Source organism: Bombus huntii, chromosome 8 (genome assembly GCF_024542735.1).
Source record: "Bombus huntii isolate Logan2020A chromosome 8, iyBomHunt1.1, whole genome shotgun sequence".
NCBI lineage: Eukaryota > Metazoa > Arthropoda > Insecta > Hymenoptera > Apidae > Bombus > Bombus huntii.
Genome location: NC_066245.1, coordinates 3811788 through 3839078, shown reverse-complemented (window position 1 = coordinate 3839078; position 27291 = coordinate 3811788). Strand labels below are relative to the sequence as shown.

The window sequence follows — 27291 nt, the reverse complement described above, 5'->3', positions numbered from 1 at the left end:
TACTAGATATATTTTATCAATTTTTGCACCTTCGAATTTTGCATAAAAGCCTACAAAAATCTGATACGACGAAGGTGGAACATCTATATAGAACCTGATAAGAAAAATGCTTCGTTATAAAATAAGAGTACGTGTCAGTACTATTGTTTGTGGTCTGTACACTGTAGCTACCCAAACACTCAGTGACCCAAACGCGGGTTAACGTTCAACGATCTCTCGATTTCGAATCCCCGACGGTGGTGAACTCGCGTGCTGTGCTGCTCCACGGATGCTCGGAGTATCGCGAGCAGGAGAGACGCGTTCAACTTGTCGGAAACGTTTCGTTCCGATGGAAAGTCGCCCGCAGCGCGAAAAACGGCCACGAAGAAACGAAACACGTGCCGGGCATGCACTGGGCTACAGACGCGGGCCGGTGCATTACCAGCATCCGCCGTTTACCGCAAAAACCAGCGGCGAAAGAGGGGGCGGAAGACAGGCACAGACAGAGCGAGAGGAAAGAGTGATCCACCCAACAATCATGGCAACAATAGCCAAGAGTGGAACACGTGCCAAATTAAAGGCCTCGGACCAAAGTACCGAGTTGCGCGAGCGTGTCTGGTCCCCGTTTAAAACGTCTCTGACGTACGGGGGTGTGGCTGAGAATCAGCCCTGAAAAAAGCCACCGAAAGGGAGAAAAACGGCCGAGCCACAGAGGGACAAAGCGAACGATCTGACTGGTTGATGCACGGCCAGCCGTCTCGAGCCTTCCAAGTATGTTCCAGCTTTGCCGCACGGTTTTTTCGCGTTCTACCAATTTGCACACGAGCCTGGTCTTGATAAAGTGGATACCATAATCCGTGGATTGAATTCTTTTGGCTGGTTCCGAGGGAGGTTCGTTCACAAACTAAATGCTTTTGCTGTTCTCTATGGGACTCTTTAGGCGCAACGCTGAATTGAATTCCACATTATCCCGTTTCATCAGATTATTGTCATCGGATTAACATATACGTAAAAAGAAGACTGCGCGGGGAAAACGCGGTACGATAAATTTCCTATTTTTTACAGGAAGCGAAAATATCGCTCGTTAATAATAATTGCAACTCTGGTTTCCTAAATTTCGCGGAACTTCAACTTATTCGATAGTTTTAACAGACTTACATCTTCGAACTGCACATGCTGTTTTCAATTATTTTATATTGAAATTAGAGCTCTTAAAGAACTTATTACAGCAGAAACGTTGAAACAGTTAATGGTTTATAACTAAAAGGTATCTCTTTTGTAGCGACCCTCTATTTTGTTACATTTTGTTTCGTTTCTTCTAAAAATAAATTATATTCCGTGCAAGAAGTACTTACATTCCCACGAACCAAAACCAATCTAACAGGAACGCATTTGTCTTTGTTACCATACTTTTCGATTCTATGATATAACAGCAGCTTCGGATTAACGAATGACCCGGTCAACAGGTCAAGAGCGTACGCAAGAAAGGTTTCTTCGTGAAATTTCTCGGTAACGCGTGAAACGGTTGCTTCGGTAATCATTGCAAGTCAGTGGAAGGTTAAACCGCTTCGAGAGAATGACTCGAAGATTTCATCGCCGGGTATTTAACAGCGAAGATTTCGCTGAACATCGTCCCAGCTGGTGGCAGGTTGCCAACGCGTACCATTTTCGCGGAGAATTATCAGTCACGCCAACCTGGTTCCAGGCGAGCATCGAAGGCTCGTCGATGGGTTCGTCGAAAGGATTTCTTCGGCTTGGAAGCAGCTCGTGGTCGTTAGCAAGCTCGATCATCCGTTCGGAAGAAAAAAAGGGAGCAGAAGGTCTGGATGTTCGTTAAATTTCGTCTTCGTTAGCGAGAACTCGTTCTCGACTGTCGAGCCTGTGTAAATACGGCGGATCGACGCGCGAGGGTCGCCTTGCAACTTCTTTTCCACCCCGGGGAAAGAAAAATTTTCTGAAGCAGTCCTAGCGAAAGGAAACGAAAGAACGAATGGCCTTCTCTCTGCAGGGAAGCAAGAGAACACGCGGAAGAAGAAAGGCAAATGTTGATCTTGCCCGGGACATTTAACGACGCACCTAAATCTCCGTGTCCCGGCCGTTCTCTCTCTTGAATCCTGATGGAGGACAACCCGGACTACTCAGCCTTATTCGTATATTTGATCGACAAGCAGACTTTCGATCGACGAGGATTGCAACGTCCTTTTGTATAATAATTGGATTCTTACGTATTCACGAGAAATTGAAATGTGTAAAAATGTGCAGACTATGCAAAGATACATTTCCAAAGATTAATTGAAGTTTCGCGGATATCAAAATCGACGATCTCAGCGAGTCGACGATTTGTCTTATAGCAAATTTGTTCTCGCACACATTACATAAATTTATCGATATCGATCATTTCAAAGCTGGTATATATTTAATCGTACGATAAAATTTCACGTAATATTGATTCATATAAAGAAACGTCGCTCGTTCTTTTCATTTATGCGCATTGTGCTTCGTAGTATCTATATATCTGTGCATTTAACTTTCTTCTTTTACGTTTGCTTTGAAATACGCGCGTGGTTCGGTCGGCGTCGTCGTCGTTTTCCCTCTGTTCCTTTTATTAGCCATTAAATACATAATAAATGCAAGCCCCTATATCAACTATTTCCAATGGTTCGATCGTACAAGAGAGTCCAGATAATTAATACCTTGGGCTGAAACGCTTCGACACGCGTGACTTGCTAGCCAGTTAGTAATCGTTAGCTTTATAAATCGCCCGAAATCCACCGGTGGGGTCTGACCAAATCCTCCCCCGTCTAAATCACTCCATTCTTCTCCTCTTCGTTTTTTCTTTACGCTCAGATCCGCTTTACTTTATCGTTCGCGCGGCGTTAAGTCACGAGGCTTACCAGCCGGAAAACACAGGCAGAATGGAACACGGCGAAGAATGAAATCGTCGACGGCAATCGAAATTGCAATTACGCGAAGGATCGCGCGCTCCTCGTAGGCAAAAATCGGACTGCCCACGGATACCGACGCTTGTACTCTAATTAGCGGCGCGGTAATTGCTTCGTAAAGTCTTAAGAAGCCGCACAATCGCGCGCGACGTCGAGACGTGCCTCGAGTTTCGTCGATTAAGCGCGACCAGGAATCAGAGCAAGAAACTAAAAGAAAGGAAGAAAAAAGGGAGAAAAAGCGTGGAAGGGACCGGTCGAAGGACAATATTATCTTCGAGACGACCCCATCCTCTGGCTATTCGGCACGTTCGACTGGCAAAAGGTGGGCGATCACGCTGACCGAGTAGCATACGCGGCGGTAATTTATCTTACGCGGTTACTCAATGAAGCGATTGCATCATTTTTTCTCTCTGTCCCTCGAATATCAACAAATACACCAGCGTCCAGAAAGATCGTAACTTACGTCTTTGGAGTGAAAGTCGGTCTCGCCAGTTTCACTTCTTTTTTTGCCCCCCCGATCGACTTCTTCGATCGCTGTCCTCTTCGACCTGCCCATATTCATCGTCGACAGACGCGATCTCAACCCCTGTTCTTATCGAGTTCGTCTCCTGCTGCCCCATTTCCTTTCCTGATTCACCTTCTTCAGGTTCTTCGATGCACAGTATTTTCGCTCGATTTAGAGACATCCAGCCCGATCGAATTAGAAGTTTCCCGTCGTTTTCCACGACGACGATTACGCGAGATGAATCGAAGAAAGAATGCATAAATGCATGAACGTGTCACCGCCGTTCGGGATTAGGGAAATGGACGCGAGAGCCGGCTGCGATTTGCATTCGAGCGCGCAGAGCCTCGTTCCATCTATGTCCTTGGATTTTTCCAGGAGAATCAACGGAATATTCGAGGAGATTCTCTCGAAAAAGAGTACCTTCGCTTGCCTCCACGCTATCGCATCGAGACGAGCAACAACGAACAGGACGATGTCGTGCACAATTACGAAGGAAACGGCGATTCTGGATGGCTGGACGCCGAGGTCTCCAACAATTTCCCTCGGTTTCGTCCGATGGACGAAGAAAGATAGAGAGAAAGAGGCATGCGTGTACGCACGCGTGTAGGTAGATAAATTCCGAAAGCAAGGAGCTCGTATGGGGGCGCGTTAAACGGCGAGACCCTTTTGTACGGCCCTGTATGGGAGAATAATGGCCGAACCGTGTCTCAATCGTGCTTTATGGGATGTAATTGCGGTCTGGCAAGGGGCCTCGCCGATGTTAAGCTCGGCCAGCTCGTGTGCGTCCGCGGCGAACACCGTACAACCCAGATAGAAGCGTTACGGTTTTAACCTTCGCAACGAACCACGAAACGAGTTTTTGCAACTCGCGACTTCGTTGACGAGCGAATTCGACGCCACAGACCAAAGATCAGCCCTTCTTTCTCTTCTCGCAGACCATTTTTTTCTTTTTTTTTTCCTTATTCGTCGGACAACTTCCAGAGGTCTGTAGTCTCTCGACATAAAGGTCGTCACCCTTGAGCATGTATTTTTACCCGAACGTCGCGCGGCACGTTTAATTAGCGCGCATCGTGAGACTCTACAAATTGCTAGAACAAATACGCGAATTTGGTTGGCCAACGACGTTCGTCAATTAGGAAGTTCCGCGAAAGGTGGCCCACCATCGAACAGAGAAACGGAAACACGGATCGAAACGTAGTCGAGGGAACGAGTAAAGGTGGGCTTTCCTATAAGCGTCACACGTAAGCGCGGATATTTTTTATTAGACTGAGAAGTTTGTGTCGCGTATAACTGCGATACATATTTTTCTGCTTTAAAACATTCCGGAGAAAATACGACAGAAGATAGAAGTAAGATATTTCAGTTAACGTGCTAACGAGGCATCTAGAAAGAATTCACCAATGACAGAACTGTTGTCGAAAGATTTTCATCTCTTCAGAGGAAAAATAGTTTGGAGGACGAAGATTAAAATAATGTTGATCTTTATAAAAGAGACGTAACGCAACATGGATGGACATCATAAACCGAATAATATATGCAAATAGAAGATTTAATTTAGCACAGGATTTAAATAGCGACCTAATATTTCAGACAAAGACGTTTCTCGTGAAAAGAGGTGCAATTATACGTTTTAGGTGTTATCGTTTAATTCACAATGAACGTGTTAATTAAAGAAACGAGCAGTGAACTTCGTAAACTGTTTACAGTCAGTCACGGTTAAATGGAGGAGAAAGAAACGACGTGGAAGCGTATTACGAAACGATTCGTGACTGTAAACGTGGACACGTCGATGCGACGATTACGAAAGCCAAGAATTCGTAAAACACGACGTATCATTGGAACGTAACGGGCGATCATACTCGATGTCCATCTTGAGGACGAAGCAGGATACGATTCGTCCTCCGGCGAACGTAGGCCACAGGACGAAGCGAAGTTCGGAGAATCAGCGAAGGGAGCACAAAGGCGAGTGGAATCAGCCGCGGTCGAAGCAACTTTGGCGTTAAAGAGGAAATACGAGCCATAAACCTTCGATGCACGCGGTGAGGGAGGGACGGACGGAATACGAAATCGAATTGCCGACACATCCGAAAAATAAAAAGACCATCGGTGATCGTTTGACCGACAAACTCTTTGGACATCTGGCTGACGTCGCTCGGAAGCGTCACGAAAGGGTTTCCCATAAATATTGTTCGATGTTTCGAGATTTAGTATAATTTTTTCAAAAATCGTTGTAAGTTTTTCATGGAAGAAATTTATTTGTCTAAACGTTTCAAACTATCTCCGAATCCTGGTCAATCGAACACCCTACAGTAAGTAAAAAATTAAATTCGACGAAGTTTAACGATAAAAAATGAATAGGTTTTCGAAAAAGTAAATCACTCGATTTGTAACAGCAAATGATCGAAAGAAACGGACCATATATCATTCGATATATAAGGTTAATTCTATGCAGATATATTTTGCCTCTAAATTCTTCAATTTTGCTACGAATTCATCGAACCTCTCGATATTTTGTCCAAAAGATTGATAACTCGAGTGACGACTTAACTCGTCCTTGCTAGTTAATAGCTTAAATTACACGCATCGACTATATCTTGGACAAATATTTATTACGAACTACTTTCCGGCAAAATGGCCTTGTTGTGCCTTGGATTGTAACATTCGTATATATCTACAAAGATTTTACCCGCCTGAAATTAAGCTTATGTTTGATAAGATAGACAACAACGTGAAAACAAACGACTATCGCGACAGATTTAGGTTCGTCGCGTGTTGATTAAATAAGTAAAAATTAAGCAAGCGCCTCAGAGGTTAAAACGATTTACTCCGCTTTTTATAAGCTTTGCAATGTCGTTGCTGGGATTTGATGATAATTACGTGTAAATATATCTGCTTTTCTATAAAAATCTGACCGTGTCCTCTTGTAAATTTCGATTATTAAACTATTAAAATAATTATTTCTGCACCTTTCAATTGGGGTAGTCGATCGACGTGTCTTCTAACTGCAGTAGTCCACGTGACCTAGATGAGACGTTTAATCGATTTCTTTTCTCCCTAAGCAGCGAAGATCGCTCTTGGCTCGGCGCTCGGTCGCTCGGAAGCTTATACGATGGCAATGAAAGCGAGTTCGGAAATTATCCTGCATCGTGTCCTCGCAGAATGCAAAATACAACCTCGTTGCACCATCGGTTGCGTCACTGTGCCTTAGCACGTTACGCCAGGGGAAATGTTTTATTCAAAACTGCCGAGCCTCGATAACCGTCGTCGATTTTCAGGAATCCTCTGATGCAACTAAATCGAAGCTTTTATTACCATCGAATGCACGTAATCGAACGAGCCGGATAACGTCGCGTTTACGCCCACGAATCAGCCCTCCTACGAACATATTTCGGCATGGATTAACGAATTTACAGAAATACGATTATTTCTGGCTCGTTAACCCCGGCTATTTCTATTTCTTACGCGTCAGAAAAACCACGAGGATCAACCGCCCGAGAACTGGTTACAAATTGCACGGAAAATGACGGTCGATCGTGTTATTGTTCGTTCTACGGAAGGATAATCGTAGGACGAGTCGACAGCAGAGACAGTCAATTCCTTTACTTTGTACCTATCCTCGATGGTACCAACCCTGACTACCCCTACGCCGCCCTCTTTCTTGAGCAAACAAACGTTAAACGACTCTCTCAGACCTAAGAACCGATTTCCTTTCTACCTTTCTGCGATACTTTGCTATCGTAGAACTGCTTTTTGCCATCCTCGGCCCTAGGTTCGGACGAGTATTTGCTAGGACTGAATAAACACGGGGTACGCGAGTAATGCACAGGTCAGTCAATAAGTAAGTTAGCTCTCTAACTTGTGTTCTAAACGAGATACGTAGTTGTCGTCACCTCTCTGACGCTAATACAACCAGCGCGATGTTTCCATAGCGAACGTATGTCGCGGTATACGCGATAAACCGTGAAACGTGTTATTGCTACGTGTTTAACAGGTACTTTAGATTTATAGTTTAACGACTGCATGGAAAGCGTAGCATGTGCTGTTTCTAACTATTAATTTCCCATTAATTTGTACACTTTGGCGAAGTTCACGTACCGTTAGTACGGACCGAAATGTCCAGATACTTATGAGCAGTAGCGTAGTTCATGGTTGCACGTTTGCGATCTTCAATGTCAGCTTCGTCGAATTTACGACGATGGGTTCGCCGGCTTCTGAGATTTGACTTCGTTCTGATCGTGTAAGCGATAAAGCGACAAATGGAAAGTAGCGAGCAGCGTGGAAACGCGAGGAGATCCGGCGTGGCGCGCAAGCTAGCGCCGAGTGGCCGAGAGACTCCTCTTCTTTCTCCGCATCGCCAGGACTTTAGAATGCAAATTGAACGCTACGAATCCTCGCCGCTCGTACCTTGGGGACAGAATCTGCTTAGGTGGCTATGGACAGTCGATGGTATGCCAGGCCCCTCTCGCGTGTACCTACGCTCTCACAACTGTGTGCATCTAGGCATTTATACACCGGCCTGTTCGGCTCGCAGTGGCGTAACCATCTCTGGTAAATCTCGAGTAAAAGGAGGGGAGAGCCCTAGAACTTGAACCAAGTTGGCGAAAAGGAAGGAGAGCTCGAGCTAAATTGGAGCGTTTGGAGATCACGTTCTTCGAAGAGTCGATGACCGATTCATTGTCGCGTTTGCATTTAGTCGTAAGTTTTCCGATGTCGCGAAAACATGGTAGTTAAGTCGAACGTTGTTCATCAGGGATAGAGTTCTTCTTCGTGCAGTTTAATGCTGTGTCTACATCGCTGTTGGTGAATGGTTCGGAAACTTACGTTCGTCGGTAGATTTACTTTTAGACTTTTACGAGCAGTTAGCAGGCAACTCGACAGCGAATAACGAACACTGTTCGTTCAGGACATGATATAACGCGGATCATGGCACGAATCGCTCGTTCATTCACAAAATTTCTTACATTTAGCGTCACAATACACGATTAGCCTCTGGTTCTTCGGAAATCCAACGATTAATCCCGATTTAATTGATCAGTTTGACTTCTGAGTCGTTTATATAACGAAGTCGTAAAATTAACCGAACACGAAAACAGAAAGTTTTCGATCAACGAGATAATAACTTACGACATCTTTACGGACGTAAAGAAACGGAATCAACGGAATATCGCTGCGGTATTAATCGATACCACTTCTAATACAATAGTTCATCTTGCTATATCCTGACCTGGACTATACAAATCAAAGCTTATTACAACAATTGACCCATTCCTCGTATTCTATCCGTGAATTATTTATGACCTTTGATATGGACAAAACTGTGAACTCAGCGTAACAGCTACATTATTTTTTATGCAGATTTTTATGACCAGAATCAAAGGAATTGAAACAGATATTTGGCTTTCCTCGTATATCGTACCCATTCTGCGCGCTTTTGTCTCTTTAAACTTCCCATAAATACATAGAAATCTAATAACAAGATTGGCGCCACTCGACGCTACCCAATGTAGCCGAAAGTAAAGCTTTCAAACTGCACGAAAAGGTCATCAAAAATCTATCACCTAATGTCATCGCTCAACGATGTTGAAAGTGGAGCTTCGAAACTCCACGAGAAGCACATACATCCACAAATGCATTGTACGTTCAACTCCAAATTTAAACTGGAATCGGCAAAAATCGAGCCATCGTCGAGTACACTTGTCTGCGAGGAACAAAGTGACCCGGATTCGAAGTTACGCCACTGTCCAAGGCATGAGCCGCGAGTTCGTATAATACGCGTATACACGGTACTCGCGTGCACGTGTACTCGCGCACAGGGAATACCGTGGCGCGAGCGCGGCGAGGTATAAATGGAAATCTGTATTTATGCAAGCGAGCCGCCGGTGTGTGTTCGTGGCTTGGTCCCGGTGTTCAGTCCCGGGTCACACGATAATGACCTTATTACAGGAATTATGGGTTTCCGCGGCACCGGGATAATCCGGCTTCGGAAACGGCCGCGGGCGGCCATTCGCCGTTTTACTTTTGCCTGCGAGTCTCTCGGCCATCCTCCGCGACTGGTTCCGGTTTACACATTCGTCCCGGACGAGACTTTTCTGCCCTGCCACGGGATCCAGTTCCGTCCGCGCTGCACCGGAAGAACACGTCGAGTATCGTTTACGCGTCGTTTCACGGAACGCTGATGAACGCCAAGAAGGTGGATTCACGCGGAACCTGCAGGAGCAACAAAGTTTCGTGACGCGTCACGCCGGATATGAGACGATATCGACACTGAAAAAAGTTAGACTGCAAAGCGTGTCCTAAACCGATTGCAACACTTTGGATTTTCACAATTTTAATTTCGACCGTGCTACAGTTCTCCAACTTTTATATTCCGATTTTATATTGCTCTCGCCTTGAACGAACAAAGAGAAGTCGTAAGGTCCGAACGTAATGCTCGGAACGTTCGAAGAGGAAGATGTTTGATACGAAGGAATCGCGCATGTCGATAAAATTCTCGTATTTTGTCGGAATCGTGTGAAGATTCTTTTTAACGTTAGAAAAATAGGATTGTAACGGGGTTGATATAAGCAGTGATATTTACGTAGTAAACGTATGTAGCAAAGTATATAATAGTAAGATACAGCGTCGTTATGTTTCTAACAAGTACCTACTTTAGATTTATAGACCGATGTCTCCTTATGAAACGTGGTAGCTGTTGCTTCTCACTATTAATTTGTACGCTTTGATACAAATTCGTATACTATTACCATAAATTACTAGGAAGTTATTGAAACCTTTAAGAATTGTTACCTCGTGCGAAATTTTATCTTACAAAGAATTTACACCGCCGCTTCGATATCCCGGCACTTTGATCGCTCCATGGTAACCGTATGTTAAACTCGTCTTTAGCTCGCGATATTCTCCGCTCGATATTCCGGATTAGAGTTGGATGGAATTGAAAAACGTGGCGAATTAAAGCGTTTAGTGGAAGTACAGGGAAAAGAGTATCGATTCTTCCAGGAAGATCGACGATCGCGCAGCGAGCGATGATCGTTTAGAGTCTATCGTTTCTTAAACTGGTCTCCGGTTTTTGTCTGCTTCGAGACAGGTTATTAGAACTGGTTCCGCCTTTGTCATCCGGTTTCCGAGACTTGTGGTCGGTCCGTTTACCCACGATTACCGAGTTCTCTTCCAACGAATCGGTTAGAAAAAAGGAAGACTGATTTCCTTAATCGTGCAAAAATCGCCAGCGAGAAGGTGCAAAGTAACGTTGAATTGAGACGTTCCATTCGGGCAACGTTCGTACCATCTTCTTTTCTCTCATTTTTCCACCTGTCCGGAATCGTTCCTCTGGTCGACAATTAACCGCAAATCGACGTCACTTGTCCTGCAGTGTAGTGGACTCTCGTCGATGACGAAACGACAACGAAAGAAGTCGCCTCGCGGTTGTTCGCTTACAGAACCACATCTTTTTCCTTGCAGCTCCAGTTATCCTTCTGACTGATATACAGAACGCTATAAGTCAACCACTTTTTTCACCCTTATTCGCCACTCGCTCGGTGTCCAACCATGTTACATCCATCATCGACTACCTCACTGGCACTGGCTTAATTTCCAGCGATAATTTCTACGTCCCCAATGGGTTAGTAATGGGCCCAGTTTATAAACAGACGCATCTAGACGAGCAATTATCCGATTTTACGACGTCGACGCACACGAAACACTAGGAACAAGGTAATTATTAGACCGATTAAAATTGAAATGATGAATATAAAAATACGAGATACGAGGGTATTTCGAAGATCGAAACGACAGCGACGATGATAGTTTCAATTTTTAATTTATTTACTTAGCGTATGTTGTTCATAGCGTATGTTTATAGAAGTGTTACGCGAATGAGTTGAACGATTCAATTTAAATTAAAACGTGTGCTGTTAATCGCGATCCCAGTGTCCAACACATGGACACAAAAATAGGAATCAAAAATTACGATCGTCACTGTAGTTATCTTCGTAATCTCGAAAATTGCTTTTACATAGAACGTTCTTATAGTCACTCATCGACACAAACGAAATTATTTCGTTCTCTCTGAAGAAAGAGCATCTCGTACTTCACTCTCGAATATTTCGATTTACGATGATCATAAAACATTCAACGCGTGTCGGTTCCACTGTGAGTCATATTCTTTAATTACCCTCTCAGGTAATTGGCGCGATTGCTCGTGTTATTTTATTATCACGTAACATCGGGCTCTCTTTCTCTTTAAATCATTAAGCACCAACGTCGCGTTGACGTAACGTTTTCTTTGTAATTTTCTTCTAGTCGCAATTCATATTACGGAATTCTAATGAATTCATACCGCGACTGCAAGAGAGCAATTCCAGGAATCTGTTCAATTTCGTTATCTTTCTTGCAAGATATATTCATAAAAGCTATTCTCCAATATCCTCGAAGCTAATAAACGTTAATCAGACAAAGGTAAGAAGACACTTAAGCGTCTTAATATCTTTTTATAAAGAATACGGAAATCCATCGATCGACGTACAAGAATTTTATATCTCTGTTCGAAGAAATGAAAATTTCCCAAGCGTACATCCACGTTGGATCGTACATTTTACGCTATCGTTTAACTTTGTCTAATTAAAATTTTCTATCTTTCAACATTTCAGAGCCATGGCTTATCCGGGTTGCGTTGGACACAGGTAATTTCGTCCGTTTAAGGCAAATTCGACATAATTAATCGGTTTCCCACGTGGAAAATTCGAATTTCGAGACGAGTTGGGTTTCGTTCGCTCGTCGTCATTGGTCGGACCCAGTCTACATCCCGCGTACGCTCTCTTACTTCGCGGACGCGCAATTTAAAGTCTGATTAAGGTAATATCGAATTTTCGTGGCGGGTCGATTCCTCCTCGCGTTTCTCCTCGCGAATCGAGTTTCGTCGGCTAACTCAATTTTCTGGATCGGAGAATCGAGCGCGCCGTCGCTTCTCTTGCCGGTAATTGCCAATCAATTCCGGGAATGATCGGCTGCCTCACGTGGCGCCGGTAGTCCTCGATCGATCCCTCGATCCCGTGCATTTCACCTTTGCACGAGGGGTAACCTTCCTTCCATCTAGATTTTCGTTCCGTTTTCGAACCGGTTCATCGCTGTGGGTACATCAACGATCGTGTCAAAGGACTACCACTATGATAAATAGTCCGCGGATTTCGTATGCGTTTACAGGAAACGTGAAAGTACAAAGTCGTACAGAGCGCACATAATACGAAAGGATAAAATGCCCAAAGCGTAGAGCTTTCTATAATTTTCTACCGAGTTTCCACTTTTCTAATTATATCCTCGGAAATGTGAATTTGCATAAAACTCCGCGTTCCAAGAACGAACGATTGAATGAAAATTCCGAATAACAGCATATAATCACTTTTCCTATCGAATAACGTTTTCAAACGATACTTCACGCAGTATGATGATTTACACTGATACAATAAGAATCAAACGCAAGATGCGTATTTAACATTCGAACGACGAACCGAACATCAGGCGGTGGTGCCCGAGTTCGTTTGGCTGCAAATAATTTCTGTCTTGTTCAAGGCGATTCATTTCCTTTACTCGTGCAAGTAACACGAATAACAATAGTCACTAATTTGTATAGAAGAACAGAGGAAATAGAAGAGAAAATAATATATGCGGATAAAGTACGAGTCTGGAGGGTGGGAGCCGAAGGGATTCGAGCACCGCCTGTGCATAAACCGCTACACCAGCATCGTCTGAAAGCGATGCAGGCCCGATGGCCGAGGGTTAAAGTAGCGATCGCTTAATGGGAATCTAAATGTCAAGCGTTCGAAACGGTCGGCGAGCAGCGTGCCTGAAACGCGTTACGTTGCCCCGCGTCTAAAAATACGGATGCCGAATCGAACGTCGTGTCGTCTGAAATGACCAGGAGGAAATTTCAGAAGCCTTGCTGGTCCGGAAATGGAGCAGCGTGGCCTCCTCGTCGATTTTAATCAAGCCAGGTTAGCTGCGTCGTTGCCGGCAATTCGCAGTCTCGTTTCGATCCTAAAGTCTGTCCGTGACATCGAAGCGTTCGCTAATCGAAGTGGAAATTACACCGATGAACCGTGGCACCGGCGTGTCTCGTCGCGCGCGTGGAAAGCCGGCTCCGCGCCTGTAAATTGCCGGATATTGCCAGTCGATTCGAAACATTTCGTCGGTGGATTTTCACGAACGGTCAGTTGGTATACAATACCGGGCCGGTTCCATCGTCGATACGAGAAAATCGCTCGTTATTGGATTTTTTTCCGGTATTGAACTGGCGAACGATCGTCGCGACATTTTTTCGTTGAGAATAAACAAGCTAGGGAAAAGAGAAGTTTGTCACGAGACGTCGGCCGAGTTTATTTCGCGAAAATGGGTCGGAGATGCGCGGCAATGTACAGCAGCTGCTCGAGATGCCACGTGTCACTAAATCGACGAGTAGGTTTTTAGAAAAAGTGCCACTCGAGCCTTTTTTCCGGACGGCTAACCGCACGAAAACTACCTTTTCCCCGCTCCACTCGTTTCTTTCTCTACTCTTCCGCGTTTTTCGCTAAGTTTCTCCGTTTCAACTTTCACGTTTGCACGCCTTTTGCTCGCGTGGTCGCGTATCGATAAACAGTTCGATGACATATTTACAGTAAAAATTTGCGGTACAGGTGAAATCAGACTGATTCTGTTGGTCTACTTGTTCGTACAAAGCCTCCTTTTGGAGAAAACAAAGATAGTTAATAATCAGGTATACAGATACTCAACAAATTTCCAAATTTGTTTTGTCACATTTTCAGATTCGGTTTTCTTATGAACGAAGTTTTCGACGCAATTTTATTGCTTTTAATTTCCCTTTCACCTACGCTCGTGTGATCTACCTGACATCGCTTGTACCAAGAATTTAAGTTCACCATGTGTGTGACCTGACTATAGTTCTCATTTTCTCGTCATTTTAACGAATCGACATCGAGATCCGTGACCCGGATGAGAAACCTGCTCTCCTCCATTCATTCCCTCTCCAACGATGATATTTATAGACTTCCTAATTAATAGTATCGATTATGTGTCACGTGGACTATCTACAGCTCGTTCATTCGCTCCTCGTCTCGCGGCGAGAAAATCCGCGAACGTTCGACGCGGGTGAAAAACCGGACGAGTAGATTCTCGCTCGATTCCAAAGCGGAGCTCTCTCGGTCGTTGAATGAAAAGGTTAAAAAACCGTGAATAGCAGCAGACGAAGATCAAAGAGCCGAGTAATTAATTTTATACAACGAGCTTCCAGCTTCCCGTATTTTCACGGAGCTTTTACGAAAGATGGGCTCGGCGATCTTTCAAATGGAATCTATCGAATTGCCTCTTCGCTGACTCCGAATTTTGTATCCAGTTTAGAGTCTCTTATCTAATTTCGAACAATTAAAGACTCGCGTCACGTCGCTATCTTCTTCGTGAAATTTTTTTCATTCCGATCTACGGAGAAAATAGCTGAGCTGAGCTTTTCTCAAACGTTTCAGTTTTCAAACGTTCACGATGAATAGATGAGATATTTTATAATTTAATTAAATTTTTCTTCGACCGCGCTTTTAATACCGTGTTGCATTTTGTTCCGACGTTTTTGTTTATGAACATTCCAGTTTACTCCCCCGGGGAATTCTCAGTTTCAGGTTTATCCCTACTGCTATGCCGAAATCACGTTCTCCTAATTCCGGCAGACCACGCCATTATCGTGCGACCTTTATGATAAATCTTCAGAAGATACAAACTTTGTCCACGATTTCGTACAGAAAATATGAAAATCGTCCAAGGCTGGAGGATTAATAGAACACGGCGTTTTGTAGTAACAGAGACAGGAATTAGCGAAATTCTTCACGTTGCATCGTAATTTAAGCTACGAGAATTGTAGGGGTTAACGCTGAGTTCAGCAGAACGGTTCACTCGCCAAAATAGCGCAGCGTAGGCTCAACGTATGAACTTACTACGAAAAACAGTCGGACAGCTACAATATTTCACAAGTCGTTATCGTATTAATTGCTTTGAATGATTAAAGCAGCCGTACGATGATCTCGAGATCGAATTTATCGGTATCTGCAAGTAGCAATCTGCAACGACGAGAAACGTTCGATCGTCCGAGAAGCTCTCGGCTTGGCTTTCCGCGTTCCTGCGAACGTTTAACGATAATTGACAAAGCTGATAAATAGCAGTGAGCGGTTCGGTTTTCACGCGAAGGTCGGCCAAGATACACACGGGACACAAGGAAAGGGCAGAATCATAGAAGCAAAAGGACAGAGGAACGCGTCGAACACTCGATGGGGTTAAACAGCGGAATTATTGTTATGGTCGCGAATCTTGAACAGCATAGACGTTTACGGTCACCATCGTGTTCAGATAAACGAGGAACACGGGCGACAGTGGCTCTCATCGAGAGTGAAACTGTTCTGTTTGATGAAAGATTCGAGATGATAGTTTTTCATTACAGGCAAAAGTGGAAAAATAACTCTAAAATGAATTTTTTAAGCGAAACAAGTGTCCAACTATGGATAACGGATCGTTTAAATATCTTTGTGATCTCTGCGAAGTATACGCTTCTACCAAATATCTCGTAGTATTGTTCTCAATACAGCGAGTACCAAAAATCATACACCTTACAAAAATGAGATTCCTATAATATTGACTTATCTACCTAGATTTACTTATATCTTTTTAATGTTAATTTATATTCCCCTATATACTGTGCACGTTCTGAATAAATTGTTAATTTATACAACGTACGCGTAAGAGCGAGAAAATTTCGTATCTTCGCTTTTGTCTCCCACTGCTGTACGTATTTCCAGACTTCAAGCTCTACCAATACGACCACGGGTCTCGCAATAGCGCCAATAAAAATTTAAAATGTTCCGTACGAGACGCGTAATATGTTCGTGAAAGGTTCATAAAAAGTCTACGGATGTTCGAATACTCTCACGAACCTGTATATACCTGAGCAAAGAAACAAAGCCTAACAGCTTTATCTATAGCTATCCAATTGTACGAAACGACAAGCCTGACAAATTCTCGACACGCCGGCTTTAATACAAGCCGCGTAAAGACCTCGTAAATTCGTGGCTGTGCTTGCGACTTTCCAGCGGAAACGATTTCCACGCTGGTTGCTATCTTGCGTCTGTTTTTCAGTCTCTGGCAGGAAGGAGCGCGGAGCGTCCAACGATTTTCTTAGTCCCTCGGCTCTGGAGAGCGACGCGTATGGGATTGTTAGAGAGGCGGAAGGGCAAGACATTGAGAGAGAGAGAGAGAGAGAAAGAGAGAGAGAGAGAGAGAGAGAGAGAGAGAGAAAGGAAGAGAGAAGAGAACAGAGAAGATATGGCAAAGGGTGCAGAGGGGCAAGAAGAGGCAAGGAGCGCGGGCGGAGAAAGAAGGCGGAGGTGGAAGAAGGTAGAGGGGCTACGTACAAGGAATTCATGAATACGAGATTGCACTTGGAGAGCCCCGGGTAAAAGGCTGCTGCAGTTGCTGGCTACTGCTCCACGCTCGCGTCCCAACGAGTAAAGTGGACGAACTTACGTGCACGGTCCGAACTGGCTCACTGAAAAAACTCCTATCTCCGAAACCATTTGTAAAGATGCTCCTTCTGCTTCGAGCCGATCTCTCCAGTTGACTCGACTCGACTCGACACAGGCCCTGCTCTCTTGTATATGTATATGCATGCACGCTGAGGGTAGATGTTGGTATTTAAATAGTGGCAGCGGAGACCGTTTTTCCTCGTGCATAGAATAAAAGCGTGTGTACTGAGTAGAAACGATATAGAGTGGTAAATTGGAGCTTTAGAAGGAGATTCATCGAGGTTGTCGCACCTAGGATTGTGTAAGTTTCGAAGCAATTTAGATCTCCGACTGAGAAAGTTAGTTGTATCAAGTGGACGGTTTTGCCGCCGAATTTTGCTTCTATGGTTTGTAATTTGATTTGAGAATTCCTATAAATTGCAGGCAGTCGAGGCGTACGTATATAGTCATCTGCGATTATTTTCTTGCGCTGTATTCAAAGTTCATGCGTATTCAAATTCGCTGCAAGTTAGTAAGTCGGTGAAATAATAATAATTTCTCTTGGGAAAGACAACAATAATTTCCCTTGGGCGAAACAATTCCAAGTTGACGTTATATCTAAAAAGATTGGAATTCTTTTCTCCTTCGAGTATTCCACACTAGAAACGCCAAGATTCTAGTTACTTTTCTGCCAATTTTACGACCATGTTATATCTACGATCCGCACGTACAATAGCTCCCACCTACACAGATTTTCTCTAAAGACAACGACACCGCAAAAACGTCTCCGAGCCGGAGTTCCTCCACTTGCGTTTCAGTTAAGACAATACCCGGCTGCGGCAACTCTTTCATCGCATTACTTCCGAACGAAGAAACGTGGAATCAGAACAGCGCAGCTTCCCGAACGTAATTACTGGCTTAAAACGTTAGATTAATATCCGGCTACGTTCGTTCCACGATTGCCCTTAAACGCAGCTACGAGAAGCGAGAGAACGAGTAGATAGATTTCGAGGGGATACGCGACGAGGCTGAAGAACCAGCCCTCGAGGAAACAACCTACGTGTATCTAGGCTAACAATGGTACCGATTAAATATTTCAAGCAATTTCCTGGCGGGATTCGCGTGCCTCCGGAATTCCTTCTCGTTTCTCTCGAAAGGCAAGTTTCGTTCGTTGTTGGCGTTTGTTTCGCAAGAACGCCACGAGGAGGAAGAGGAGGAGGATCGAGTTGGCCGACGTGTCTGTTGTTCGATTCGCGGGCACCGTGCACGCCACAGCGCGCAGTTGTCTTCCACTTCTGAAAAGCTAGCCCATCGATCTCCATTCGATCTACTCCCTTGGACGAGTGGACGAGCCTCGGTATAAATAGCTCGACTCGATCGTACGCGATCAACAACTCGCGTGTATTTGTTCCGCGTCTACGGCGGCAGGATTTGTTGATCCTCTGACATCCAAGTCACGAGGCGCCCGTTTCTTCTTCCCTTTCTCTCTTTCCCTCTGTCTTTTTCGCTTTTCTTTTCTGGTCGACGCGCCGTGGACACGAGTCCTAACCCTCGTTCGCCACGACGGGACTGTCTTTCGTCTCGTGTCATCATCGTTTTCCACGCATGCAAGTACACGCACGTGCGAGCCGCGTACCGATCGCGCTTCGATCTCGTTCGCGGAATCGTTCGATAAACCACTTGCCGGACTAGATGGTATTCATTGCTGCAAATCGATCGGGAAACGTTTCTCGAACGGGAACACCGATCGCCGCGTGTATTCACCGACCGTTCTTTCTTCTTTCTCTCTCATTTTTTGTTCTCTTCCTCATTTCGGGTCGTTCGATCGAATCGTTGCGTAATTCGCCGAGTCGATGATCGGTTTCTCCGGTCGCACGGTTGTTTCTTTGGTTCGAGGTTGCAGCTGGAGTAATTTTGGCGATTTAACGATTCGAAGAAATCGAAAGAGGTGTTCGACATTGACGAGAGTCTTTAGCGTTGTTACTTTCGTAACATTCGAGTTCTCGTCGTGGTTTCGAGGTCACTGGTCTTCGAGTTATCTCACGGACCGGTCACGATCCACCGTGCCCTTCATTCAATTACACGGAGCCGCGTACGAAAACTTACGATACGTCTGATCGCATCTCGCTCGATCCTCGTGCGCTGAAAGATATCGCGATCTGATACACCATTTTTCTCGAGCCGGAGGATCGAAAGATCGAGAGATCTACGCCGTTTCTGCTGCCCGCAAAATTGCTCTTCGTTTCGAAAATCTCCGCTTCCATTCTCGCTATTTATCACGTATTACCACACACGCTGTTCGCGTACGCGTTTATAAGGTTTCTAAGTACGGTTGTTTGCATTTGGTCGATGCGTATGAAACGTCGCTTTTTCGAAATTTGTATTGTCCTGTTGCCTCGTCAACCACAGGGAAAAGGGAGAAATTCGCTACAGGTCACGCGTGTTCGAAGTTAAAAAGATTTATAATAAAAATATCGATCACACGCTTGCGACGAGTACGACCGCTCTGTTCAAAGTTGGAGATTTCATTTTTAAACGTCGAAGCTTAGGCGATTCGAATAATCCTATCCTGATATACAGACTTTAAAAACTGTCAGCTGATCTTTAGAAATAAACACGAAACTCTTAAGCGAAGCAGTTGTATATCCTCAATTTCAATTTCAATTTAGCGAGGCATTTGATCGCGCTTATAGCAACAGACAGAGAAACTTTTTCCAATCGTAATGGTATAATAAAACTATCAATTTTTTCATCGCAATTGCATCAGGCGTCTAAATACTTGCGGACGATAGCGTACGTAAGGAGAAGAAGCGTGGAGAGCGAGAAAGAAATAGCCCAGAGGGAACCGCGCGAGAAACAGAGGGAAGGGACGATCCTATCGGAAGTGAAGGATGATCCAGGTCTTGGATCGCGAATCACAATGATCTAACGCCCACGAGGATGTATCCGTGGCCCCGGAGGACCGCGGAACCCGTAGCGTTGCGATGAATTTATCCGAGGCGAGATCCCCACGTCGGATACCTGCGGTACATACGTCGCCGCATCGATACAGCCCGTAATGTGCGGTCACCGGTTCCGGTACGGTGTTATCTCGATACTTGGTCACAATCGAGCGATCGATCCCTCCACATGGCACTCCGCGACGATAAGGACACCGTGACATCGATATCCAGACAATAGAAGGACGATATCTCGTTATAACCATTGTCGCGTGCTGACTAATTATCTCGTTAAGGACCAAGCAATTGTTCGTCATAATATTATAAGTTATGAACGTATAATACCAATTTCTTTAAATTTCTTTAAATTTTGCAAGATCTAGACGGAAAAGATAACAGGGTGACAAAAGTATTCAGCGAACTCTTATCACGCGTTGCTAATTAACTCGCATTAAGGAGCAAGCAATGGTTCGTCGTAACGTTATAAATACATCAGTTTCTTGAAATTTCGTAAGATCGTAAAATCTGGATGGAAGAAACAGCGTCGTGAGAAATATTCAACGAATCCTCGAAACTGTCTTTCGTGGTTACGAGGCTGAAAAACAGAATTCGATGACGCAGATTGATCGAAGAAAATTGTAAATGAAATGTTGCGTTAACATCACGTACATGGGTAAAATCTGATTACGTCTTTCTGTTCATTCGTTCTATTGAAACAGTCTGTCGACTCTACAGCTTTATGCAAATGAGCTTTTTCTCTGTCAATTAACGTACGTTCACGGTAGGTTAGGGAAAAATACCACGGAGAGATTTCACGGAATTTCTTGCGGCGCGGCGTTCGTTGTTCCCAGAAGCTGACGCGCCTCTTTTTCCGCGTGCCAGCGAGAAAAATCGATTAGTCGTCGTCGACGCCGCTAATCACTAGGACGCGTTGGTGAAAATTCACGGGGCTACGAAAGTGAATCACCTGTAGGCGTTCTGTTCGCACCTTTAGTCGCTCGTACGCTTGTCATCGATAACACCGAGTTACCCATGATCGCACTCGTCCATTTCCACTTGTTAGCGTCGATCATTTTTCACGCGTTCGTGTTTTCAGCGAATCGGTTCGAGCGACTGATTTTTCAATGCTATCTGCCATCTGCCATCCAGTGACACGGAATGAAAATCGTGTGTCACCTGTTTCTCCGATTAAATCAATCTTTTCGGCAAGGTTGTACGAAACAGGCGTAATTTCCCGCTTGGAGGCCATGTCCATCGAATTTGTAAATTGTAATGCGAGGAAACTTGACGATCACAGTATTGTTTTCTTTAAATTTACCTTCAAATTTGCGATTATGATCTTCTGATAAATAAATATTCGAAGATCAGTCGCTTGCTCTTTGATACGTTGAATACTAATTTTGTATAGATACTGAAGTACGTACTTGAATTACGAATTGGGAGTTTCCAGAAATTTGCAGTTGATCGGTTGATCTTCCGAGAGGCACAAATACTTTATGGCACTTGGACGAAATGTGCCATTTGATACAGATATTCGATACTTTCCACTGCTTTATTCTCTTGTTGCTTTGCTATAACTCTATAATTTCATATCGTATATTACTAGTCAAAATCATCGTTTAATTTTGCGGAAGCAGGACGATCTAAACTCGATACAGTTGCTCAGTTTGATTTCATACTTATAGCAGGTAGTGCAGTCGTGAATTGCAATTTCTTTCTTTCTTCTCACTGGATTATTTCGTCGATAAGCGTAAGACAAACATACGTATGATACAACGCGATGGTCGGAAGGTGATCTCATTCGAGAACAGATTAGATCAAACGCGAAAAGACGCGAGAAACACCGCAATGATACGTCGTAGGCTCGCGAAACTCGTTTCCGTCGCGGCGAGGATTCGAGGGAGACAAATCGGATCCGATAAGCTTCGTTTCTCTATAACGTTCGATGACTTTTGATATTTAATCCTCGAAGACAAGCGGCGTGCCGCTTTCCCTCGCGAGAACTCGACTCGCGTTGCGTAATCTCGCGTAACGCCTGCGTCTCGGGTAAAGAAAGCTCCATGCAACCATCTGGATACGCCAGCAAACGGATCTAGTCGTCGATCTCTGTCGGAAAATCGCAAATTGCCCAGGCAGAGATCGATTCGTCGCGCGACACACGATCCGTGAGCCGAACGATCTCTTCCGAGACGCTTAGGTGAAAACGAAAGTCATCGTCCAGCGTGGCGTCATGCTTTCGACGAAGCACGAAATCTTCTTGGCGTTCAACCGTTCTACGAAATCGACATTTTTTCCCTGAAAAGTCACGATGAGTCGCTTCCTTCGAGCTTATCGACCGTTGCATACTTTCCACGGAGTTAAGGAAGTCGAAGAGCATTCGAAAGCAAGTTACGTTATCGTTCACTCGTTTTCGTTATCTCGAAACAAAGAGGTTCGTTCCGATGACGAGTCCAAATTCTCCGAGGTCGAAATTGCGCGAGGGATTTGAAAGAAACAGTCATAACGACAATAAATCGACGATAAGTGGATAAGCCCGCAGAAAGGTAACTGCGTAGGTACAAATGCACGACCTTGAGACTGTATCGCATCATCCTTGAACGTGAACCACGGGTCAGTAACAGTAAAGAGCTATGTACGCTTAACCGATACATGCACTTACATTCTATGATACTTTAGCGCTGAAAGGCAGGAGCTGCTATAAGTACATGCAAATCGAGCTCGAAATAACTCTAGCTCGTGGTCTACGGTCGCGCGTCGTAAGGACGGAATCATCGATTCGAGCGGGTCTCCACGGTTAATTAAAGCGTTCGTCCTCGTTCCTCGCGAATCGATCGATCGCGTAGCTCGCGCGTCCCTCTCGTCGTAAAACGACACGTATCTCTCTTCGTGCATTTTGCTCTACGTCGCTATACGTCTGTTTGCAAACGTTTCTCGATCCTTTAATCAGCCAATACGTTTATACTGTACGATACGCCGCGGTATCGAAGGATGTCTATCGCATAAAGGTTTTTCAAATAAAAGTTCTTTCAATGAGAGTCTTCCGAATGAAAATACAGCGAATTCGCTTTTCCATCGAATCGACGAAATTTGACTCGACGAAACTTCCCCTCGGATCTTCTATACGTGGCGATCGAAGAAGGAAAGGTAGCGAAAAGCGAATCGAGCCCGAGACTATCTCGAGACTACCCTCCACCCCTTGCCTGCTCTTCCAAGCATCGTTCTTCTTCGTCTGGTCGGTGCGCGTAGCGAGCTCGCGACGCAAAGGAACGAGAGAAAAGTCGCGTACAACGAGGGGTGATCCTACGTTAACGAGACTTGGGGTGGCAAGTGACGCGATGCCACGTTTCCTCTCTGAAACCGGAGTCAGGGTGCCGAGAACTATCAGAGGGCCGCGTTGCAAAATCGTTAAAAAATTCTCATTAACGATAAATTCTTTTTACCGGACAGTCCTTAACGTGAAATTGACCCCAAGAAATTGTACTACTTCGCTTTCTACAGAAAGAGCACACAGATATGCAAATGCCATGAGCTTTATAAATTAACTTTTTACGAACCGCCGAATTTTGCAGAACGCGAGACTGTGTTCCAAAGGCAGAGCGCAGAGACAAAGGATGCACTTACGTATGCATCTGTAAACTTTCCTCGTCTTTCTCGTCGTAAAGAAACTCGCCGTTTTTTTCGTTCTCACTCGAGAGGATAGCCGGAAATATAAATCGACTCCGTAAAATTTACAATATGTTTTTAAAACGTGGGGTTCCGAGGAACACGCCAAACCTAACGGGGATAGTTCGTCGAACCGTGTTTCGTTTCGCCATGCACGAAAGTCTGAATGTGAAAGGTTCGCTTCTCTTTCTGTTCGTTCTTTTCTTTCTTTTCTTTCTTTTCTTTTTCACCACGGCGAAGAAAACTGAAACAACGAAAGAAGAAACGGGACGACAAATCGGTATAAAGAAGAGGCGGCGGGTTTTATCGGGGTGTTTGGTATAAGTAGTTGCATAGGGGGTTGGATGCATGCTATTAGTAATAGTGAAGACGTACCCTGTACCAAGTGGCCACCTGCGAGGCGCTCGAAAGGGGTGGAGAAGCGGTGGTATATCCGCGACGCAACACACCGGAGGTGGAGGGTGAAGGTCGGGCCCGAGGGCGCGATTTTTGTATATTTTCGATATTGTCGGTCGATTCGCGTACGGGGGTGCGTTCGAAGAGGCGGGCCCCAACAAGACGATAGCACAGGTGAAGTGGTGGTTGGTGGTGGTTCGGTGGTGGTTCGGTGGTGGCGGGTGTAGTGTATTCGCACGCCCCGTGCAAGTGAGGCAAAAGCAAAAACAACAACAACAACAACAACGCCACAGGTCAGAAAAATATACACGATTAATCGATGGACACTCGCGTGTCGCTGTGCATAATTACTAATTAGTAATAACTATATATACATACTTACATACATACATACATACGTACGTACATACATACTTACATACATATATATATATATATATCCCTCTTTATTTACATATAAAACGTAAAATACACGGTGTTCCAAGTTTTCCCAGACAAACGCTATTAGTACGTTCTGCACTAGTACAAATAAGAAAGAAATTGTAGATATAAATGCATTGTTTTGTAATCAGTGTGATCATTAGGTGGGTGAACGGTATTTCAAAAAATTTACCATTTCTGATAACACGTAGAGGACTTTCACAGTGGTAAGAGATCAAATTTATTGTCTTCAGAAGCTTTCTTCGATCTTTTTTTTGTGTTGACCTATTCATTTTCTTTTTCTTACTCACGTTGACAGAATATACTGAAGGAGTTTGATCAAGGATATCTGGGACACCTTATATATATATATATATATTTGTATATTTAATAAACCAGATCTCATAAAATATAATATACGTATTATATTTTACTCCCATACATGATATACATATATGTATATTATTCGCGTATCCATTGCGTGTATCTTGAAAGTACAATGCGCACAGTATATCTGTGGTACGTGTATGTGTATATATTCGTGTGGTCCTGCCGCGAGAATCCTTCGGAACACGTTCGATGACTATTAACGTTTCCACCGCGCTCCATAAATCCACGGATAGATCGGCCTGAAAAATTCGAACAATACGCTACGCTCGCAAACGGTACATTTTCTCTCTTGGTACGTCGCGAGAAGCGAAGGTAATAGACGGTGGTCGATCGAGTCGAGCATTGGTCCATTAACAAGATAGCCAATTATCAATAAAAGCGAAACTCCGCGTGGAATGCAGGTGAACGTATCCATTGCAGCGATACGTGCACGTTCGCTATGGGAGTACGCGTTTATTCCCGTACGAATAATGCGAATATTCCCCTCCCCCCTCATTTTCGTCTTATGAATATTCGTCATCGAACTCGTTCCGAGAAACAAGGTCTGCTATGGGCTGGTCCGAAGCGGAAGATCGAGCACAGGATGTCCAGGGGGTGGCAAGTGATTCGTTAAGCGGACAAAGTTGGAACGTTAGTCGAAGGTGGGTCTCGACGAGTAACTTTAACGCGTACAGTTTTACACATCGACGAACCAATTGTCTTGGTCTGGGACTGCGACTTTATGCAGCGAACGTTCGCAGCGAGGGAGAGAGAAACGAAAAGACAAACAAAGAGAGACAAGTTTTCCGAGGATAGGTGAAAGATGGAAGTCGCGTAACGAGAGTCGCGTAAAGATGGGAGTTGTCACGCCGCGCCTCCGTCGCGGAAGGCAGGATAGAAAGACTACACGTGTGAAAATTCCTTGCGCGACGTACGAGGAGACGGCCGAGGGAAAAACACGGCTACAAAAATGGACAGAATGCAAGGAGAGAAGAGAAGGTGGGAAGGGAAGAGACACGGTATGAAAGAGCGTGATGGTTTGACACACGAAGCAGAAGAAGCCACACAGAGATCGGTATTTTCTAGCTCCTATTTTGTTTAGGAGTAGCGGCACGTGTTCGTGTCTGTTTCTTGTCAGTGGCGGTGCGGCTAGTAACTTATGTAGTACCTCTTTTGTGCGATCGCGAAATTCTTCGGAGCCGGACATCGCCGCGAAACACAGCGCAGGTACGGCGCCGATTTGCATTTGCCCGGCTGGTGCATCGTTACTCGTTCCCGAGCAACGAATATCTCGATAAATAAAGTGAGACGTTCGAGGGGCGCACGGTAGCGATCCCCTCGAGATCTCTTAATCCTGCGTGTGCTTCGTGACTTTCCGAGGGCTCCGGCTACGACTACCAATGAAAAAAGAGAGAGAAGAGTCAGGAAGCCCGGTCCAGTCTTGCCCGAAGAACTCTCGCTCGAATACACCAAGACGCGACCGTTCGAGAGTCCCCTGCAATTTACCGAGATCAACATACAAAGTAGCAGTCTGCGGTCCGTAACGCAGTGCGTACTTTCTTTTCTTTTCTTCTTTTTTTTTTTTTTTTCAAGAAAAACCACCCGACACCGAGTTCTTGATAGAGCGGGGGAGCTCGCGATCTCACGTACAACCGACGATTCAACGCCGTACGATGCAACGAGCCGCGCTCGATAGAGATCGACGGTAATGGATGGTAAACGCGTTCAACCCCGCGATCATCGACAAGTACAAGGACGATTATGATTTTTAACGGAACGCCAACGGCTCCTGATGACTCGCGATTAATGCCTTGGCGCCATGAGTGGCGAGGATAATGCAATTTGAGACCGTTAATTGACCGATCGACGCGAACGAATCGCAGAAAGCTACACGATATCCGTCGGGGTCCCGACTCTTCCAGTTCGTCTTCAAGGATCTTCGCTAATGGATTCTCGCGTGAGAGAAGTAGTCAGTCACTCGGAAGAGAGAATCGGACAACGCGGAGGCAGAGAATATCGTCTTACCTTGGGCAAGGATGCCAGGCATTGCTGCTTCACGTCCCAGACGAGCTGATCCCTCGGGAACTGAAGACACTTGCTGACGTAAAGTTCCGGGACGTGCACCCTGGCGAGGAGCACTCCCTCCTCCACCGGACCGGCCTCCGCAGTGGCAGCTGCGACTGCAGCCGCATCTTGATTCTGTTGACCTTGAGTTTGGCCTTGAGCCTGGCTGCCTTGCGGACTCGTGGCCTGGCTCGACGTTTGTCCCGTGCCAGCAGCTGACGAATTTTGCTGTTGCTGTTGCTGCTGCTGTTGTTGTTGCTGCTGTTGCGACTGCTGCTGTTGTTGCTGTTGCTTCGGTCCCGCCTCCATTGCGAGGACCTCGCGCTTCTCGAGGATTCCACCTTCACAGGTTCACATCTGAAACAGAAAAAAAAGACTCGAGTTCACTACCTCGTTCTTTACTGCGACCAGTTTTTCTTTTTGCTTCTTTTCCAGCATTAATCGACCCGATTGTGCCGTTACCGTGGGATATCGCGAAATCACCATGT

The 27291-nt window shown here is 44.9% G+C and overlaps 1 protein-coding gene across 5 annotated transcripts in view; it reads right to left on the bottom strand.

Annotated features, from left to right (window-relative positions):
• Window positions 1-27291, bottom strand: part of LOC126868182 (SH3 and multiple ankyrin repeat domains protein 2) — a 179382-nt gene that overhangs the window by 21366 nt on the left and 130725 nt on the right. For 4 of the 5 annotated variants that reach the window (XM_050623391.1, XM_050623390.1, XM_050623394.1 and 1 more), the window contains 2 exons: window positions 26765-27160; window positions 23930-23947 (listed from right to left, as the gene is read on the bottom strand). In XM_050623391.1, coding sequence (XP_050479348.1) covers window positions 23930-23947; window positions 26765-27112 — 366 coding nt within the window. In that variant the 5' untranslated portion in view covers window positions 27113-27160. The remainder of the gene's footprint in view (window positions 1-23929; window positions 23948-26764; window positions 27161-27291) is intronic. The other variant, XM_050623393.1, reaches the window with a different exon arrangement.